Below are 22,037 nucleotides of genomic sequence, written 5' to 3'. Positions count from 1 at the left end.
CACTGCTCCTATACTGGTATCATCACCCCCTGTACTAGTATCACTGCCCCTGTACTGGTATCATCACCCCCTGTACCAGTATCACTGCTCCTATACTGGTATCATCACCTCCGGTACCAGTATCACTGCTCCTATACTGGTATCATCACCCCCTGTACCAGTATCACTGCTCCTGTACTGGTATCATCACCCCCTGTACCAGTATCACTTCTCCTATACTGGTATCATCACCCCTGTACCAGTATCACTGCTCCTATACTGGTATCATCACCCCCTGTACCAGTATCACTGCCCCTATACTGGTATCATCACCCCCTGTACCAGTATCACTGCCCCTATACTGGTATCATCACCCCCTGTACCAGTATCACTGCTCCTATACTGATATCATCACCCCCTGTACCAGTATCACTGCTCCTGTACTGGTATCATCACCCCCTGTACCAGTATCGCTGCTCCTGTACTGGTATCATCACCCCCTGTACCAGTATCGCTGCTCCTGTACTGGTATCATCACCCCCTGTACCAGTATCACTGCTCCTATACTGGTATCATCACCCCCTGTACCAGTATCACTGCCCCTATACTGGTATCATCACCCCCTGTACCAGTATCACTGCCCCTATACTGGTATCATCACCCCCTGTACCAGTATCACTGCCCCTATACTGGTATCCTCACCCCCTGTACCAGTATCACTGCTCCTATACTGGTATCATCACCCCCTGCACCAGTATCACTGCTCCTGTACTGTCACCTGTCTATCACTAGGTGGTGGTGTCTTCTTACTACTGAGGACTGTTCTGCCTGTAGTCGCCCTCAGCAGCAGTGACGAGGAAGGTTGTGAGCTGCGGCTCCTGTAGATATTTGCTGTTACGGTATAATAATACTGATACACTGTATATGTAATGCGTATGGGAATGGAAAATTCCCATCTAGATCAGACAGGTCATGAGAGTTGGGGCTCAAATTCTATATAATCCTCCTGTAGTTGGGGAGGTCATAGGTTATCAGTGTTGGGGGTTCCTGGTGTTCCCCTTAATCCTTTTGTCTGTGTCCTGGTGCAGTGATATTTCTCAGGTATTATCACTGATGTCTTCCAGGTCCGCCATGTGTCCAGGAAATGATAAAGAAGGTGGAAGGTCAATGAAGGGGCAGAACAGAAGCAGTGCAGCCTGATGGATCAAAGACCACCAGAAGAAAGTCCCTACATTCCACTCCATCTGCTAGGCCTGCTAGGAGGGAGCCGTCCATAACACAGCGCTGCCAGCCAACACCCAGAAATCCCCATACAATGAGGGCTAAAACTATGTGGTATAACTATTATTTTTATTTAACAGTGAAAACAGGGGCAACTACTTGTAACAATGCACCCCAGTGCTCCTCAACATAACAAACCTCACCCCAGTACTCCCCACATCAACACTCAACACTGCTCCCCAGTACTCCCCACATAACTATCCACAGTGCTCCCCACAGTGCTACACTGCACCCCAGTGCTCCTCACATTACATCGTTCCCCCCAACATTACAATCCACACCTTACCAATCTACATCAGACCCCAGTGCTACCCACATAACAGTCCACTCCCCACTCCAGTGCTCCCCACATAACAGTCCACACCCCACTCCAGTGCTCCCCACATAACAGTCCACACCCCACTCCAGTGCTCCCCACATAACAGTCCACTCCCCACTCCAGTGCTCCACACATAACAGTCCACACCCCCACTCCAGTGCTCCACACATAACAGTCCACACCCCACTCCAGTGCTCCCCACATAACAGTCCACACCCCACTCCAGTGCTCCACATATAACAGTCCACACTCCACTCCAGTGCTCCCCACATAACAGTCCACACTCCACTCCAGTGCTCCACACATAACAGTCCACACCCCACTCCAGTGCTCCACACATAACAGTCCACACCCACTCCAGTGCTCCACACATAACAGTCCACACCCACTCCAGTGCTCCACACATAACAGTCCACACCCCACTCCAGTGCTCCACACATAACAGTCCACACCCCACTCCAGTGCTCCACACATAACAGTCCACACCCCACTCCAGTGCTCCACACATAACAGTCCACACCCCACTCCAGTGCTCCACACATAACAGTCCACACCCCACTCCAGTGTTCCCCACATAGCAGTCCACACTCCACTCCAGTGCTCCACACATAACAGTCCACACTCCACTCCAGTGCTCCACACATAACAGTCCACTCCCCACTCCAGTGCTCCCCACATAAGTCCACACTCCACTCCAGTGCTCCCCACATAAGTCCACACTCCACTCCAGTGCTCCCCACAAAACAGTCCACACTCCACTCCAGTGCTCCCCACAAAACAGTCCACACCCCACTCCAGTGCTCCCCACATAGCAGTCCACACCCCACTCCAGTGCTCCCCACATAGCAGTCCACACCCCACTCCAGTGCTCCCCACATAGCAGTCCACACCCCACTCCAGTGCTCCCCACATAGCAGTCCACACCCCACTCCAGTGCTCCCCACATAGCAGTCCACACCCCACTCCAGTGCTCCACACATAACATTCCACACTCCACTCCAGTGCTCCACACATAACAGTCCACGCCCCACTCCAGTGCTCCCCACACAATAATCCACACTACACCCCGTGCTCCCTTTATAACAATCCAGGATGAAATGTTTGTGCTGATATGTTGTGTTATCACCAGACGTTGTACATTATGGCCAGACATCTGCATCATTGTCTCACCTGTCCTCAGGACATTGTTCCAGAAGTTCTGTGATGGGGAGGACCAGAGCTCGGAGCTGGAAGATGACTGCGTCTCTTTATTTGGCTAAATTCCTCTTTGATTTCAGAGGCAGGTAATGCCCCATATACATTTGTATGCACCAGAGGACAAAATGAGCAGAGACTTTAAAGGGGTATTTCCATTTCAGCAAATTAACATTTTCACAGATACTTATGCGTTTACATTGCGTTTAAAAATTCTACAAGAACCACCGAAGAACACACCAGTTTAAAAACGGTCCAAGAACGCACTGTGTGGCAGTACCCTTAGGGGTTCCCATAGAGATTGGTAGCCAGCATCCGGTTTCTTGCAATTAAACAATACAAAATAGCGGGTGCTCGTTTCCGATTGGGCCGAGCATCACCACCGGGGATGCAAGGCAAATGCCATGTGTGAACGCAACCTTGGGCTAGAAGGATATTGCAATCCAGACCATGGGCGCTGCTATCACCTATCCAATTCTGTGGTTCCTTTTCCAGAACTCGCCACTTGTTTATTAAATTCATGTGTTGAAGGGGCAGCGTAGTGATGAGAGGGTAATGTCTTGTACCAAATTCTTCCGAGGGGTCCTTTTGCCCCTCTTTTGCAGACAGATATCATAAATCAGGCCCTCCATGTGGCTATGGATGCTCTGGGTGCCATCCTCTGATAAATCCCCTGGATAGTTGTGTCACCCTGTATTACACTCCTACCATGTGACTATGGGATAAGAGGTGGGATCTGGGATCCCCTAAACTGATGACCCTGTACCAGAGGCAGACCCCAGGATGGGAGGGGGCGGTAGTGTCAGGAAACAGGATACAGATAGGGGATTATCTCAGGACGGTCTGGGAACCGGACACTTCAGAGCTGAACATCCACTGCTGCAGACAGAGGAATCTGACAAATATGAAGGTAAGACCCTCTTCTGTCACTGTGCCCCTAACATGTCAGAAATGTTACTTGTAGTCCTATGTAATACTCATGCACTGCACCATCCAGAAGCTCAGGCTCAGCTCTGCTCCATTATAGTCATATGTACATAACTTATTCATTGCCATACTAAGATTGTATCCAAGACAGCGTCCTATGATGAACCCTGTAGTGCTTTGCATACTGAACAAATTATGAAATGTAACAATCTGGATCACAACAGAACTTCTGATACTTCTTTATGTTACAGATCCAAAAAAAAATGCAACAGATTAATGAAAAGAATCTCCACCGACTTATAATTGTATACAGTCCAGATAATACTCTGTGAGCTAAACACATCACCTACAGCTGCACATATTGACACAGATTGGTGCTGGTTTGTTACAATGTATCAGTCTGGAGCTCAGGCTGTTTACCTCACAGAGCATTGTCTAGACTGGATACAGTTGAAGTAGATTTGTATGACAGAAGTGCTGGACGATGATGTATGATAAATGTCCCCCATAGTTTATGTGATGTAGGAAATAAGTGAGATTGTGGGGACAGGGATGGATGAAATTGATTACAATCCCTGTACAGTCCTAGGGAGTTAGTGCAATATCCACAGGCAGTAAAGATTATGGAATTGTATGAACAGCTGTATCCTATATTTAATGATATGAAAAGTGCTGTCCCCATTAGGCCAGTGGCACACGTGGCGTTTTGAACCAATTTTTGGTCCGTTTTTAAGCAGTTCATTAAAAAACCCATGCGTTTTTCTGAAAATGCATCAGTTTTTTCAGTTTTTGTCTCTTTTTACCAATTATCATAATTGGGGGAAAACAGACAAAAACGGATGCGGTTTCAAAAACCGGTTCAAAATGCCACGTGTGCCGCCGGCCTTATGGTGATGGCACACGTAGCGTTTTGAACACGTTTTTGGCCCGTTTCTAGGCAATCCGTTAAAAAACGCAGTCCGTTTTTGAAAACGCAGGCGTTTTTGACCAGTTTCAATTAAGATAATTGTTTTCAAAAAAAGAATGCATTTTTTAACGGATTGCTTAAAAACAGCCCACAAACGTGTTCAAAACGCCACGTGTGCCATCACCCTTAGGCTCACCCATTAAAGTGCTTGGTTTACAATCCTTTATCCTGGTGGTAGAAGTCACACATTGCACTTTTTTTAAATTGTTTTTACAAAAATTGTATAAATACTGGGATAGACCCAATATTTCTGGACTGTCAGTGGTCTGTAACCCCCATCTGTATTATAAACAGGTGTCTTGTAAAGCAGATTATATTCATAATATGAATATGTTACAGAATGTGGGGAATGCTGAAACTTGTAGTTATGTTGCAGCTCATGGGACATAGGTTGTAGACATGGAGATATATGGATATTACAGAAGTTAGAAAGATGGCTGTACCAGGAAATATGCAAACTATTATCCAATTACACAGTAATCTAGTATACTACAGTATAAGGCAAAAAGTCCAGCTGCAACCTGGAATATAACATTATTGATAAGCTGCACTGCCTCTCTCTGAACTGCAGGGGGTGCTGACATACTATGTTACTATGTTCTATGTTACCACAATAATAAGCAAAGAGAACACACCAAATATTCTCTCATAACTGTTTTCATGTATAAACTAAAAAAAGTTTTTCTTTATGGTCTAGTAAAGTCAATGCTGTAGATCCATGCAAAGGGATCTGTTATCTGGTGTGACCTTATAGACTGCAGACAGTGCAAGGTATTGTCCTGGAGAGTAGTGTAGTTATACCTTTTGTGTATGATGTTAGTAGCAGCAGCACTGTGATATATGGATTTATATTTCAGGTCTGTAACTTCTCCAAGTGCACTGGATACAATTAAGTAGTACCCGTGTACATAGCTAGTCCTTCTTTCAGTTTAAAAGTGGAGACAATTGTATCTAGTCTAGATAATGCTCTGTGAGCTAAAAAAAAGCCTGGACTCCAGACTGATACATTGGGGCTCATTTACTAAGGGCCCGATTCGCGTTTTCCCGACGTGTTACCCGAATATTTCCGATTCGCGCCGATTTTCCCTGTATTGCCCTCGGATTTTTGCGCACGCGATCGGATAGTGGCGCATCGGCGCTGGCATGCACGCGACGGAAATCGGGGGGCGTGGCCGAACGAAAACCCGACGGATTCGGAAAAACCGCCACATTTTTTAAAAAAAGGGCCGCTGGACTCGCGCTTACCTTCACCAGGTATAGGCCGGTGAACTTCAGGGCATTTCGGCGGGCCTCGTGGAACTTCAGCGCAGCAGCGCCACCTGGTGGACGTCGGAGGAACTGCCTTAGTGAATCTTGGCCGGACCCGAATCCACCGCAGAGAACGCGCCGCTGGATCACGAATGGACCGGGTAAGTAAATCTGCCCCATTGTAACAATCCAGGAGAGAGATCTGTGCAGCTGCAGTATTTAGTGCAGTCTATCACTTATAGATCCACCTTCCGTTGCTGTGCAGTGACATTATGGATAAAGCAGCGTCTGTAAAGGTGATGGCTTATCTCAGAGTATGGAGATGAGTGGCCTGTAAGTTTCTCTGTTGCTGACTTGTGATTCCCTTATTCTGGCTCGAAGTAATATTGTTGTGACTCCCGGACATATGATAACATTAACCCTTCTCTGTAGGTCACATGTGAGCGAGGTGCAGCTGTCACATCTATGATTGAAAGCTCTAGATGAGCCAAGCGTGCTCCACCAAGGGTGATGCCACACATGGCGTTTTGAATCCGTTTTGAATCTGTTATTGGCCCGTTTTTAAGCATAACGCATGCTTTTTGCTTAAAAAACAGGCCAAAAACAGTTTCAAAACGGGTTCAAAACACTATGTGTGGCATCACCCTAAGGCTGCGGTCACACGTGGTGTTTTGAACACGTTTTTGGCCCGTTTTTAAGCAGTCCGTCAATAAAACACATGCGTTTTTGAAAGGTTTTATCTTAATTAAAACTGTTCAATAACGGATGCGTTTTCAAAAAACGCATGTGTTTTTTTAATGCATGCTGTTTTTGACGGACTGCTTAAAAACAGGCCAAAAACGCGCTCAAAACGCCACGTGTGACCGCAGCCTAAGTTGTGATGCCTCGCGTATGGGGGTCACAGCTGACTTTTACTTCAATGGTGGTAGAGGAGACTTTAGTAAATCGGTGTTACAGGGATCCTGTGAGCAGCAGTGACCATGCAGACTACAGACAGTGTTAGGGACCATCCTCTATATGATCAGCTCTTGGGTAGAATGGCCTAGTACCCAGCTGGGATTTCAATTTTTATATACACAGTGAATGTAGAGAGGATTATATTGTGCTTATATATAGCTAGATACAAAGTTGGCATTGGTTCATTTTTATATATTTCTTGGAGCCCCTTTATACTGGTTGGTTGGATAGTATGCCCCTTTTCATTCTGTCTGTATGGAACCACCACTAGAGGGAGCTAAGGAAAACACTGCACACTTGGCATACATGGAACCTATACATCTCCTAGTGGTGACGGCAGGTAACAAAATCTTGTCATGTGACTTTATGGGGGAGATTTATCATCAAGTTTTTGAGGTAAAACTGTTCTAGTTGCCGATGGAAACCAATCAAAGCTCAGTTTTAATTTTATAAACAGCTGTGGGAAAATGAAATCTGAGCTCTGATGGGTTGTCATGGGCAACTAGAACAGTTCTTCTCTAGAAGACCTATGATAAATCTCCCCCTATGTGTATACTGGGGGTTTGGAGCTCTGTATCCGAAAAACAACTTCTAGAAAGACACATAAAGGGATGAATCAGAATACATGATAAACTGAGGAGTCACAGATTAGCTCACTCCAGATTACTGATTACTCCGCTATGTACATCCAGTATGTAATGCCTGTATCTTTTACCTCCTCAGTGTCGGCTACTGTTATTGGTGCTACTTCTGGAGATCTCGGGAGGAGTCGATTCAGTTTTGAGGTGAATCGGGGGAGGTGATCCGGAAAACAAAATAATACTGTATTTTTCGGACCTTCGATTTTCTCAGAAATCGAAGGTGCGCCTTATAGTCCAGGGCGCCTTATATATGAACCGTACTTACAGACAACAGCTGCCATGAACTGTGCACATGTCTGCCACCTGCTGGTCACTCATCCTTATAAACAGGTGCGCCTCATAATCCGGTGCGCCTTATAATCCAGTGCGCTTTATAGTCCGAAACGGTAACGGTAAATCATAAACTACTGTAAAAATTTCCCATGAAATTCACCTCAGTTCCTGCCTCTCATGCCGGGGTCTCTGTTGATGGGGGCAAATACTAGAGGCCTGTGATGGCACTGCTGAGGTGCTCATCTGTGGATGCTAACACATTGCAACAACCAAAAAATGTGAATGTGAAAAAAAACATTATAATCACAAAAAAAAGAATCTATTTGCAGGAATGTTTGCCGATAAATGCGACGGATAATTACCCGGAATATCCACTGTGTTGTCTCCACTTTAAATGCAGATCTAATTACTAACACTCAGCGATAATGATGATTACTGCCGCGTGTGACATGGTGGCGGTAGGACAGGGAGGGATTATATACAGGAGGAAGGAAGAGATTGTCCAAAATCTTTTCTCTATAAAAGTGTACGAGAGGGATATAGTGTTATTATACATCAAAACAGATTAATGGGTTGAAGAGGAGAACCAGCAATATTCCCGTCCTGTATTGTCTTTTTAGTTGAGGACATATTGGAAACAATCACTTCCTTCCTGTATTGTCTATATAAGGGAAGGATATATTGGAGACACACACTTCCTTCCTGTATTGTCTATATAGGGGAGGATATATTGGAGACACACACTTCCTTCCTGTATTGTCTGTATAGGGGGAGGACATATTGGAGACACACACTTCCTTCCTGTATTGCCTGTATAGGGGAGGACATATTGGAGACACACACTTCCTTCCTGTATTGTCTGTATAGGGGGAGGACATATTGGAGACACACACTTCCTTCCTGTATTGTATATATAGGGGAGGACATATTGGAGACACACACTTCCTTCCTGTATTGTCTGTATAGGGGGAGGACATATTGGAGACACACACTTCCTTCCTGTATTGTATATATAGGGGAGGACATATTGGAGACACACACTTCCTTCCTGTATTGTCTGTATAGAGGAGGACATATTAGAGACACACACTTCCTTCCTGTATTGTCTGTATAGGGGAGGACATATTGGAGACACACACTTCCTTCCTGTATTGTCTGTATAGGGGAGGACATATTGGAGACACACATCCTTCCTCCAGTGTCTGTATAGGGGAGGACATATTGGAGACACACACTTCCTTGCTGTATTGTCTGTATAGGGGAGGACATATTGGAGACACACACTCCCTTCATGTATTGTCTGTATAGGGGAGGGCATATTGGAGACACACTTCCCCTCCTGTATTGTCTGTATAGGGGAGGACATATTGGAGACACACACTCCCTTCCTGTATTGTCTGTATAGGGGAGGACATATTGGAGACACACACTTCCCCTCCTGTATTGTCTGTATAGGGGAGGACATATTGGAGACACACACTTCCTTCCTGTATTGTCTGTATAGGGGGAGGACATATTGGAGACACACACTTCCTTCCTGTATTGTCTGTATAGGGGAGGACATATTGGAGACACACAATTCCTTCCTGTACTGTCTGTATAGGGGAGGACATATTGGAGACACACACTTCCTTCCTGTATTGTCTGTATAGGGGAGGACATATTGGAGACACACACTTCCTTCCTGTATTGTCTGTATAGGGGAGGACATATTGGAGACACACACTTCCTTCCTGTATTGTCTGTATAGGGGAGGACATATTGGAGACACACACTTCCTTCCTGTATTGTCTGTATAGGGGAGGACATATTGGAGACACACAATTCCTTCCTGTACTGTCTGTATAGGGGAGGACATATTGGAGACACACACTCCCTTCCTGTATTGTCTGTATAGGGGAGGACATATTGGAGACACACACTTCCCCTCCTGTATTGTCTGTATAGGGGAGGACATATAGGAGACACACACTTCCTTCCTGTATTGTCTATATAGGGGAGGACATATTGGATACACACACTTCCTTCCTGTACTTTCTGTATAGAGAAGGACATATAGGAGACACACACTTCCTTCCTGTATTGTCTGTATTGGGGAGGACATACTGGAGACACATACTTCCTTCCTCTATTGTCTATATAGGGGAGGACATGCTGGAGACACATACTTCCTTCCTGTATTGTCTATATAGGGGAGGACATATTGGATACACACACTTCCTTCCTGTATTGTCTATATAGGGGAGGACATATTGGAACACACACTTCCTTCCTGTATTGTCTGTATAGAGGAGGACATATAGGAGACACACACTTCCTCCCTGTACTGTCTGTATAGAGAAGGACATATTGGAGACACACACTTCCTCCCTGTACTGTCTGTATTGAGAAGGACATATTGGAGACACATACTTCCTTCCTGTATTGTCTATATAGGGGAGGACATATTGGAGACACACACTTCCTTCCTGTATTGTCTATATAGGGGAGGACATATTGGAACACACACTTCCTTCCTGTATTGTCTGTATAGAGGAGGACATATTAGAGACACACATTTCCTTCCTGTATTGTCTGTATAGGGGAGGACATATTGGAGACACACACTTCCTTCCTGTATTGTCTGTATAGGGGAGGACATATTGGAGACACACACTCCCTTCCTGTATTGCCTGTATAGGGGAGGACATATTGGAGACACACTCCCTTCCTGTATTGTCTGTATAGGGGAGGACATATTGGAGACACACACTTCCCCTCCTGTATTGTCTGTATAGGGGAGGACATATTGGAGACACACACTTCCTTCCTGTAATGTCTGTATAGGGGGAGGACATATTGGAGACACACACTTCCTTCCTGTAATGTCTGTATAGGGGGAGGACATATTGGAGACACACACTCCCTTCCTGTATTGTCTGTATAGGGGAGGACATATTGGAGACACACTCCCTTCCTGTATTGTCTGTATAGGGGAGGACATATTGGAGACACACACTTTCTTCCTGTATTGTCTGTAAAGGGGAGGACATATTGGAGACGCAGACTTTCTTCCTCTATTGTCTGTATAGAGGAGCACATATAGGAGACACACACTTCCTTCCTGTATTGTCAATATAGGGGAGGACATATTGGATACACACACTTCCTTCCTGTACTTTCTGTATAGAGGAGCACATATAGGAGACACATACTTCCTTCCTGTATTCTCTATATAGGGGAGGGCATATTGGATATACACACTTCCGTCCTGTACTTTCTGTATAGAGAAGGACATATAGGAGACACACACTTCCTTCCTGTATTGTCTATATAGGGGAGGACATATTGGAGACGCATACTTCCTTCCTGTATTGTCTGTATAGAGGAGGACATATTAGAGACACACACTTCCTTCCTGTATTGTCTGTATAGGGGAGGACATATTGGAGACACACACTTCCTTCCTGTATTGTCTGTATAGGGGAGGACATATTGGAGACACACATCCTTCCTCCAGTGTCTGTATAGGGGAGGACATATTGGAGACACACACTTCCTTGCTGTATTGTCTGTATAGGGGAGGACATATTGGAGACACACACTCCCTTCATGTATTGTCTGTATAGGGGAGGGCATATTGGAGACACACTTCCCCTCCTGTATTGTCTGTATAGGGAAGGACATATTGGAGACACACACTTCCTTCCTGTAATGTCTGTATAGGGGGAGGACATATTGGAGACACACACTCCCTTCCTGTATTGTCTGTATAGGGGAGGACATATTGGAGACACACACTTCCCCTCCTGTATTGTCTGTATAGGGGAGGACATATTGGAGACACACACTTCCTTCCTGTATTGTCTGTATAGGGGGAGGACATATTGGAGACACACACTTCCTTCCTGTATTGTCTGTATAGGGGAGGACATATTGGAGACACACAATTCCTTCCTGTACTGTCTGTATAGGGGAGGACATATTGGAGACACACACTTCCTTCCTGTATTGTCTGTATAGGGGGAGGACATATTGGAGACACACACTTCCTTCCTGTATTGTCTGTATAGGGGGAGGACATATTGGAGACACACACTTCCTTCCTGTATTGTCTGTATAGGGGGACGACATATTGGAGGCACACACTTCCTTCCTGTATTGTCTGTATAGAGGAGGACATATAGGAGACACACACTTCCTCCCTGTACTGTCTGTATAGAGAAGGACATATTGGAGACACACACTTCCTCCCTGTACTGTCTGTATTGAGAAGGACATATTGGAGACACATACTTCCTTCCTGTATTGTCTATATAGGGGAGGACATATTGGAGACACATACTTCCTTCCTGTATTGTCTAAATAGGGGAGGACATATTGGAACACACACTTCCTTCCTGTATTGTCTGTATAGAGGAGGACATATTAGAGACACACATTTCCTTCCTGTATTGTCTGTATAGGGGAGGACATATTGGAGACACACACTTCCTTCCTGTATTGTCTGTATAGGGGAGGACATATTGGAGACACACACTCCCTTCCTGTATTGCCTGTATAGGGGAGGACATATTGGAGACACACTCCCTTCCTGTATTGTCTGTATAGGGGAGGACATATTGGAGACACACACTTCCCCTCCTGTATTGTCTGTATAGGGGAGGACATATTGGAGACACACACTTCCTTCCTGTAATGTCTGTATAGGGGGAGGACATATTGGAGACACACACTTCCTTCCTGTAATGTCTGTATAGGGGGAGGACATATTGGAGACACACACTCCCTTCCTGTATTGTCTGTATAGGGGAGGACATATTGGAGACACACTCCCTTCCTGTATTGTCTGTATAGGGGAGGACATATTGGAGACACACACTTTCTTCCTGTATTGTCTGTAAAGGGGAGGACATATTGGAGACGCAGACTTTCTTCCTCTATTGTCTGTATAGAGGAGCACATATAGGAGACACACACTTCCTTCCTGTATTGTCAATATAGGGGAGGACATATTGGATACACACACTTCCTTCCTGTACTTTCTGTATAGAGGAGCACATATAGGAGACACATACTTCCTTCCTGTATTCTCTATATAGGGGAGGGCATATTGGATATACACACTTCCGTCCTGTACTTTCTGTATAGAGAAGGACATATAGGAGACACACACTTCCTTCCTGTATTGTCTATATAGGGGAGGACATATTGGAGACGCATACTTCCTTCCTGTATTGTCTGTATAGAGGAGGACATATTAGAGACACACACTTCCTTCCTGTATTGTCTGTATAGGGGAGGACATATTGGAGACACACACTTCCTTCCTGTATTGTCTGTATAGGGGAGGACATATTGGAGACACACATCCTTCCTCCAGTGTCTGTATAGGGGAGGACATATTGGAGACACACACTTCCTTGCTGTATTGTCTGTATAGGGGAGGACATATTGGAGACACACACTCCCTTCATGTATTGTCTGTATAGGGGAGGGCATATTGGAGACACACTTCCCCTCCTGTATTGTCTGTATAGGGAAGGACATATTGGAGACACACACTTCCTTCCTGTAATGTCTGTATAGGGGGAGGACATATTGGAGACACACACTCCCTTCCTGTATTGTCTGTATAGGGGAGGACATATTGGAGACACACACTTCCCCTCCTGTATTGTCTGTATAGGGGAGGACATATTGGAGACACACACTTCCTTCCTGTATTGTCTGTATAGGGGGAGGACATATTGGAGACACACACTTCCTTCCTGTATTGTCTGTATAGGGGAGGACATATTGGAGACACACAATTCCTTCCTGTACTGTCTGTATAGGGGAGGACATATTGGAGACACACACTTCCTTCCTGTATTGTCTGTATAGGGGGAGGACATATTGGAGACACACACTTCCTTCCTGTATTGTCTGTATAGGGGGAGGACATATTGGAGACACACACTTCCTTCCTGTATTGTCTGTATAGGGGGACGACATATTGGAGGCACACACTTCCTTCCTGTATTGTCTGTATAGAGGAGGACATATAGGAGACACACACTTCCTCCCTGTACTGTCTGTATAGAGAAGGACATATTGGAGACACACACTTCCTCCCTGTACTGTCTGTATTGAGAAGGACATATTGGAGACACATACTTCCTTCCTGTATTGTCTATATAGGGGAGGACATATTGGAGACACATACTTCCTTCCTGTATTGTCTAAATAGGGGAGGACATATTGGAACACACACTTCCTTCCTGTATTGTCTGTATAGAGGAGGACATATTAGAGACACACATTTCCTTCCTGTATTGTCTGTATAGGGGAGGACATATTGGAGACACACTCTTCCTTCCTGTATTGTCTGTATAGGGGGAGGACATATTGGAGACACACAATCCCTTCCTGTATTGCCTGTATAGGGGAGGACATATTGGAGACACACTCCCTTCCTGTATTGTCTGTATAGGGGAGGACATATTGGAGACACACACTTTCTTCCTGTATTGTCTGTAAAGGGGAGGACATATTGGAGACGCAGACTTTCTTCCTCTATTGTCTGTATAGAGGAGCACATATAGGAGACACACACTTCCTTCCTGTATTGTCAATATAGGGGAGGACATATTGGATACACACACTTCCTTCCTGTATTGTCTGTATAGAGAAGCACATATAGGAGACACATACTTCCTTCCTGTATTGTCTATATAGGGGAGGGCATATTGGATACACACACTTCCTTCCTGTACTTTCTGTATAGAGAAGGACATATAGGAGACACACACTTCCTTCCTGTATTGTCTGTATAGAGGAGGACATATTAGAGACACACACTTCCTTCCTGTATTGTCTGTATAGGGGAGGACATATTGGAGACACACACTTCCTTCCTGTATTGTCTGTATAGGGGGAGGACATATTGGAGACACACATCCTTCCTCCAGTGTCTGTATAGGGGAGGACATATTGGAGACACACACTTCCTTGCTGTATTGTCTGTATAGGGGAGGACATATTGGAGACACACACTCCCTTCATGTATTGTCTGTATAGGGGAGGGCATATTGGAGACACACTTCCCCTCCTGTATTGTCTGTATAGGGGAGGACATATTGGAGACACACACTTCCTTCCTGTAATGTCTGTATAGGGGGAGGACATATTGGAGACACACACTCCCTTCCTGTATTGTCTGTATAGGGGAGGACATATTGGAGACACACACTTCCCCTCCTGTATTGTCTGTATAGGGGAGGACATATTGGAGACACACACTTCCTTCCTGTATTGTCTGTATAGGGGGAGGACATATTGGAGACACACACTTCCTTCCTGTATTGTCTGTATAGGAGAGGACATATTGGAGACACACAATTCCTTCCTGTACTGTCTGTATAGGGGAGGATATATTGGAGACACACACTTCCTTCCTGTACTGTCTGTATAGGGGAGGACATATTGGAGACACACACTTCCTTCCTGTATTGTCTGTATAGGGGAGGACATATTGGAGACACACACTTCCTTCCTGTATTGTCTGTATAGGGGAGGACATATTGGAGACACACACTTCCTTCCTGTATTGTCTGTATAGGGGGAGGACATATTGGAGACACACACTTCCTTCCTGTATTGTCTGTTTAGGGGAGGACATATTGGAGACACACAATTCCTTCCTGTACTGTCTGTATAGGGGAGGACATATTGGAGACACACACTCCCTTCCTGTATTGTCTGTATAGGGGAGGACATATTGGAGACACACACTTCCCCTCCTGTATTGTCTGTATAGGGGAGGACATATTGGAGACACACACTTCCTTCCTGTATTGTCTATATAGGGGAGGACATATTGGATACACACACTTCCTTCCTGTACTTTCTGTATAGAGAAGGACATATAGGAGACACACACTTCCTTCCTGTATTGTCTGTATTGGGGAGGACATACTGGAGACACATACTTCCTTCCTCTATTGTCTATATAGGGGAGGACATGTTGGAGACACATACTTCCTTCCTGTATTGTCTATATAGGGGAGGACATATTGGAACACACACTTCCTTCCTGTATTGTCTGTATAGAGGAGGACATATAGGAGACACACACTTCCTCCCTGTACTGTCTGTATTGAGAAGGACATATTGGAGACACATACTTCCTTCCTGTATTGTCTATATAGGGGAGGACATATTGGAGACACATACTTCCTTCCTGTATTGTCTATATAGGGGAGGACATATTGGAACACACACTTCCTTCCTGTATTGTCTGTATAGAGGAGGACATATTAGAGACACACATTTCCTTCCTGTATTGTCTGTATAGGGGAGGACATATTGGAGACACACACTTCCTTCCTGTATTGTCTGTATAGGGGGAGGACATATTGGAGACACACACTCCCTTCCTGTATTGCCTGTATAGGGGATGACATATTGGAGACACACTCCCTTCCTGTATTGTCTGTATAGGGGAGGACATATTGGAGACACACACTTCCCCTCCTGTATTGTCTGTATAGGGGAGGACATATTGGAGACACACACTTCCTTCCTGTAATGTCTGTATAGGGGGAGGACATATTGGAGACACACACTTCCTTCCTGTAATGTCTGTATAGGGGGAGGACATATTGGAGACACACACTCCCTTCCTGTATTGTCTGTATAGGGGAGGACATATTGGAGACACACTCCCTTCCTGTATTGTCTGTATAGGGGAGGACATATTGGAGACACACACTTTCTTCCTGTATTGTCTGTAAAGGGGAGGACATATTGGAGACGCAGACTTTCTTCCTCTATTGTCTGTATAGAGGAGCACATATAGGAGACACACACTTCCTTCCTGTATTGTCAATATAGGGGAGGACATATTGGATACACACACTTCCTTCCTGTACTTTCTGTATAGAGGAGCACATATAGGAGACACATACTTCCTTCCTGTATTCTCTATATAGGGGAGGGCATATTGGATACACACACTTCCTTCCTGTACTTTCTGTATAGAGAAGGACATATAGGAGACACACACTTCCTTCCTGTATTGTCTATATAGGGGAGGACATATTGGAGACGCATACTTCCTTCCTGTATTGTCTATATAGGGCAGGACATATTGGAGACACACACTTCCTTCCTGTACTGTCTGTATAGGGGAGGACATATTGGAGACACACACTTCCTTCCTGTATTGTCTGTATAGGAGAAGGACATTTTGGAGACACACATTTTCTTTCTGTATTGTCTGTATAGGGGAGGACATATTGGAGACACACACTTCCTTCCTGTATTGTCTGTATAGGGGGAGGACATATTGGAGACACACACTTCCTTCCTGTATTGTCTGTATAGGGGAGGACATATTGGAAACACACACTTCCTTCCTGTACTGTCTGTGTAGGAGGAGGACATATTGGAGACACACAATTCCTTCCTGTATTGTCTGTATAGAGGAGGACATATTGGAGACACACACTTCCTTCCTGTATTGTCTGTATAGGGGGAGGACATATTGGAGACACACACTTCCTTCCTGTATTGTCTGTATAGGGAAAGACATATTGGAGACACACACTTCCTTCCTGTATTGTCTGTATAGGGGAGGACATATTGGAGACACACACTTCCTTCCTGTATTGTCTGTATAGGGAAGGACATATTGGAGACACACTCTTCCTTCCTGTATTGTCTGTATAGGGAAGGACATATTGGAGACACACACTTCCTTCCTGTATTGTCTGTATAGGGGAGGACATATTGGAGACACACACTTCCTTCCTGTATTGTCTGTATAGGGAAGGACATATTGGAGACACACTCTTCCTTCCTGTATTGTCTGTATAGGGAAGGACATATTGGAGACACACACTTCCTTCCTGTATTGTCTGTATAGGGGAGGACATATTGGAGACACACACTTCCTTCCTGTATTGTCTGTATAGGGAAGGACATATTGGAGACACACACTTCCTTCCTGTATTGTCTGTATAGGGAAAGACATATTGGAGACACACACTTCCTTCCTGTATTGTCTGTATAGGGGAGGACATATTGGAGACACACTCTTCCTTCCTGTATTGTCTGTATAGGGGAGGACATATTGGAGACACACACTTCCTTCCTGTATTGTCTGTATAGGGAAGGACATATTGGAGACACACTCTTCCTTCCTGTATTGTCTGTATAGGGAAGGACATATTGGAGACACACACTTCCTTCCTGTATTGTCTGTATAGGGGAGGACATATTGGAGACACACACTCCCTTCCTGTATTGTCTGTATAGGGAAGGACATACTGGAGACACACACTTCCTTCCTGTATTGTCTGTATAAAGAAGGACATATTGGAGACACACACTTCCTTCCTGTATTGTCTGTATAGAGAAGGACATATTGGGGGACACACACTTCCCTCCTGTATTGTCTGTATAGGGGAGGACATATTGGAGACACACACTTCCTTCCTGTACTGTCTGTATAGGGGGAGGACATATTGGAGACACTCACTTCCTTCCTGTACTGTCTGTATAGGGGGAGGACATATTGGAGACACACACTTTTTCCTGTATTGTCTGTATAGGGGAGGACATATTTGAGCTACAAACATTCTTTTTTTATATATATATGGAAAGTACAGCAGGGTTTTTGGCTTCCACAAACACAATGGACAACATTTATTAAAAGAAGTGCAGTCACTAATGTGCAGAATGCTCTAGATTATTGAATACTGGCACACGGTCTTCATTAATGTGGTGCACTGTGCGCTGCTCAGGAAGTGTGCACCAATTTTTGGTACACCTTTAAGATAAAGGGTGCAATACAATTCTGTTGAGTCTCTGTAATAAATATGTCACACGTTTAACCCGGAAATATTATCCCGTTACAGAAGCGTGAACTGCAAATGGGGCCCTTATGGACCTTGGACAGAATGTGATGGTTGTTCTAAGACACAGGTAAGTCACCTCCTCAATCCGGGCATCTCAGTGTTATAGGGGTTTGATCTGTGACATCTGGCACCCACATATATGTCTGGATGGAGCCTCTTATCAGTGAACATTGTCAGCGACAGATTCCAAGAACGTTAGAAGTCCTGCAAAATCTTCATGTGGGCAATCTGCCATCTCTTTATTAGGATAAATCTACTTTGAAGTAAAATCCTCTTTGAAGTGACTTTTATTCTCCCAATTTTTCCTACAGACTCGCAGGCGAGCCGTGGAGGTCTATGCCCAGTATGGGGGTCTTGAATGCACAGGGAATTCCTATGAAACACAGCCTTGCGTCCCCACCAGGGGATGCCCAATAGAAGACGGCTGCGGGGATCGGTTTCGGTGCTTTTCAGGTAATGTTCTTATGATGTAAAGGAGGAAAAAGCAGAAAACCAGCTGGACCAACAAGTAGGAGAGCCACATCCATTACTAAATGCTCCATTACATAAGAAACAGTCGTGGTGGTCCGGAGCCAGGACAAGGGACCGTCTCCGATGGGTCTGTCCTTGTGACCTCCTATTACAGGAAGGTTTGGATGGGGGTCTTACAAAAAAAAAAGACTTCTTGTGAAGTGTAATGTTCTAGTCCTGCGAGGTTTCATGGTGTAATTAGACTCCAAATCTCTATCTGCTTCTTTTAGGGAGAAATTGCAAAGCAGAAATATATGTACTTGCTTATAGAAAAACCCCTGGCATGAAAGGGGGGGGGGGGGGCTATAGATATAAATCTGTCCTCAGACCTCACATTATTCTGTATAATTTGTGGTGCTGGAGACATGATGATCTCCATTACTTTGTGCCAGGTCAGTGCATCAGTAGATCCCTGGTGTGTAATGGCGACCATGACTGTGAAGAGGACAGCAGCGATGAGGACCATTGTGATGAGCGCCAGAAAGTGTGTGATACGGATAAATATCCCCCCAATACCGAGATGACCGGACTGGGGTAAGGCAGGACGTGGCTTTTTATAGCATATTGATGGATGCAGAATTGTTGGGTGTATGAAAGTGAATGTACAAAGACTGGGGATGCTGTGTTACTGCTCTGTGTACATCATGGGGTGTAGGGATCACACTGTCCTAGTATAAAGAACTAGTGGAGGCAAAGAAACTTTGTCTTATGTTCTCAATTGCACCAGAGCAAGGAACATATAGCCAATATGTAAAGCCGCGTTCCAGGAAGGAGGAAAAGGGGGTCGATCTAACAGTGGCAGGAACAAGGGCAAAAGAGGGAATGGGGGCTTTGTGAGTGGTAAGGGTCAGGTGGAAAACCTCAATATCTCAAAGACACAGTGATCAGAGGGGACCACATGTTGGCATTATAAGCAGAGGAACCAACAGGTAGTTTACAGAGGATGCTCCATTCATAGTAACATTATTCCGATTATAGGAACATTTACCTTACCCTTAGAAGCTAGTATAAAGGAGAGATATATTGCTGGTGACATGTCTGGATCATTCTCTCTTCTCCTACATTGCATCCAGTTATGATGTGACCAGCCAGAAGCTGAAGATTGGGGTCATCCACACAAGGGGTTTTGGAGGAAAGTGCCGTAAAGTGTTCAGTGGTGATGGCAGAGAGTTCTACAGGTTAAGTGACAACGTCCTCAGCTACACATTTAAGGTAACTTTAAGGTGGATTTACTCATTGGACATCCGTAACACGAGGCAGGGATTGTCCATATCTCTACGAAGGACACACTCAAGATGTTACTGGTGTGCTGACCTCTGTACTGTATGAACCGTTATAAACCTACACTCTTTTAGTAATAGGATAGATTAAACATTCTGTTCTTCATATGGATTGATGTAAAACACTTCAGATAATTCACTATAGAAATGGAGTTTCCTCTAGCTAGCATTGTCCTCCTGCTCCTGTCCATTACTGCCCTATGAAGAGATAAACATCTGCAAAAAGTCTACAGACCATACACAAAGATTATATATGTGATCACTACTGAGACATTTAGGTCTCGTAGACGGCAGTGCAGCCTGTGAAGACGATGGTCTCGTAGACGGCAGTTCAGCCTGTGAAGACAGTGGTCTCGTAGACTGCAGTGCAGCCTGTGAAGACAGTGGTCTCGTAGACTGCAGTGCAGCCTGTGAAGACAGTGGTCTCGTAGACGGCAGTGCAGCCTGTGAAGACAGTGGTCTCGTAGACGGCAGTGCAGCCTGTGAAGACAATGGTCTCGTAGACGGCAGTGCAGCTTGTTGTTAGTGTTTCTGCCTCCCATATCACTAGTCTTCAGTTAAAGACCCACATAAAAGGGGAAGTTTAATATAGTGGCATTTCCCAAACTCTCTCTCTATTTTTTTTTTCAGGTGGAAGCAAAGAATGATTTCAGCTATGATTTCTATAACAGCAGCTGGTCATATGTGAAAGAAACTGAGGAACACGTAAAATCCAACTATGCCGGGAACAAAGATGAGACTCGTACCTTCACTTTCAATAAAGAAAAGGTGAACTTGACCTTGCACAGATACCAACTCAATGGGGGTCATTTACTAAGGGCCCGATTCGCATTTTCCCGAAGTGTTACCCGAATATTTCCGATTTGCGCCGATTTTCCCTGAATTGCCCCGGGATTTTGGCGCATGCGATCGGTTTGTGGCGCATCGCCGCTGGCATGCACGCAACGGAAATCAGGGGGGGGGGGGCAAACGGTAACCCGGCGGATTCGGAAAAACCGCCGCATTTAAAAAAAAAAAAAAAAATTATCGCACGGGCCATACTCACATGCTCCACGATGAAGACGATGAACTCCGGGGCACATCGGCGGACTTCGGCGCAGCAGCACCACCTGGTGGACATCGGGCACAGGACATTCATGAATCGCCGGAAGACCCAAACGCTCGTCAGAGAAGCCGCCGCTGGAACGCGAATGGATCGGGTAAGTAAATGTGCCCCAATGTGGTGTGCCTGCCTGCAGCTCATAAACACTTACACATTAGTAACGCAGTCATCGGATATAATATCCATTGTATTGTTCTTTGTAGCTGCTGGAGTGGTGGACTATCCATAGTGTAAGAGCTGTTCCCAGTAATGTAAAACAACTGGTCTAATTACTGCACCCTATATCAAGAGAAGCACATACCGTTTATACTCGAGTATAAGCCGAGTTTTTCAGCACAAAAAAATGTGCTGAAAAACCCAAACTTGGCTTATACTTGAGTAAAAAAAAACAACAACTCAAAACTCACCTTTCCGGCAGCCCCCTGCACTGGGGCTGGCAGGCTATATATTCGGGCACAGGGGCTGGCAGGCTATAT

At 45.0% G+C, this 22,037-nt stretch overlaps 1 protein-coding gene across 1 annotated transcript in view; it reads left to right on the top strand.

Annotated features, from left to right (window-relative positions):
* Window positions 1-3,512: 3,512 nt before the first annotated feature.
* C7 (complement C7) overlaps window positions 3,513-22,037 on the top strand; it is a 40,671-nt gene continuing 22,146 nt past the window's right edge. Inside the window, exons 1-7 of the mRNA XM_072135558.1 lie at window positions 3,513-3,683; window positions 7,596-7,657; window positions 18,670-18,736; window positions 18,981-19,122; window positions 19,572-19,713; window positions 20,253-20,391; window positions 21,090-21,227. Of these exons, the coding sequence (XP_071991659.1) occupies window positions 3,528-3,683; window positions 7,596-7,657; window positions 18,670-18,736; window positions 18,981-19,122; window positions 19,572-19,713; window positions 20,253-20,391; window positions 21,090-21,227 (846 nt within the window). The 5' untranslated portion in view covers window positions 3,513-3,527. The remainder of the gene's footprint in view (window positions 3,684-7,595; window positions 7,658-18,669; window positions 18,737-18,980; window positions 19,123-19,571; window positions 19,714-20,252; window positions 20,392-21,089; window positions 21,228-22,037) is intronic.

The sequence above is a fragment of the Engystomops pustulosus genome, chromosome 1 (assembly GCF_040894005.1).
Source record: "Engystomops pustulosus chromosome 1, aEngPut4.maternal, whole genome shotgun sequence".
NCBI lineage: Eukaryota > Metazoa > Chordata > Amphibia > Anura > Leptodactylidae > Engystomops > Engystomops pustulosus.
Note: the sequence above shows the minus strand (reverse complement) of the source record. Positions and strands in the feature narration are given on the sequence as shown.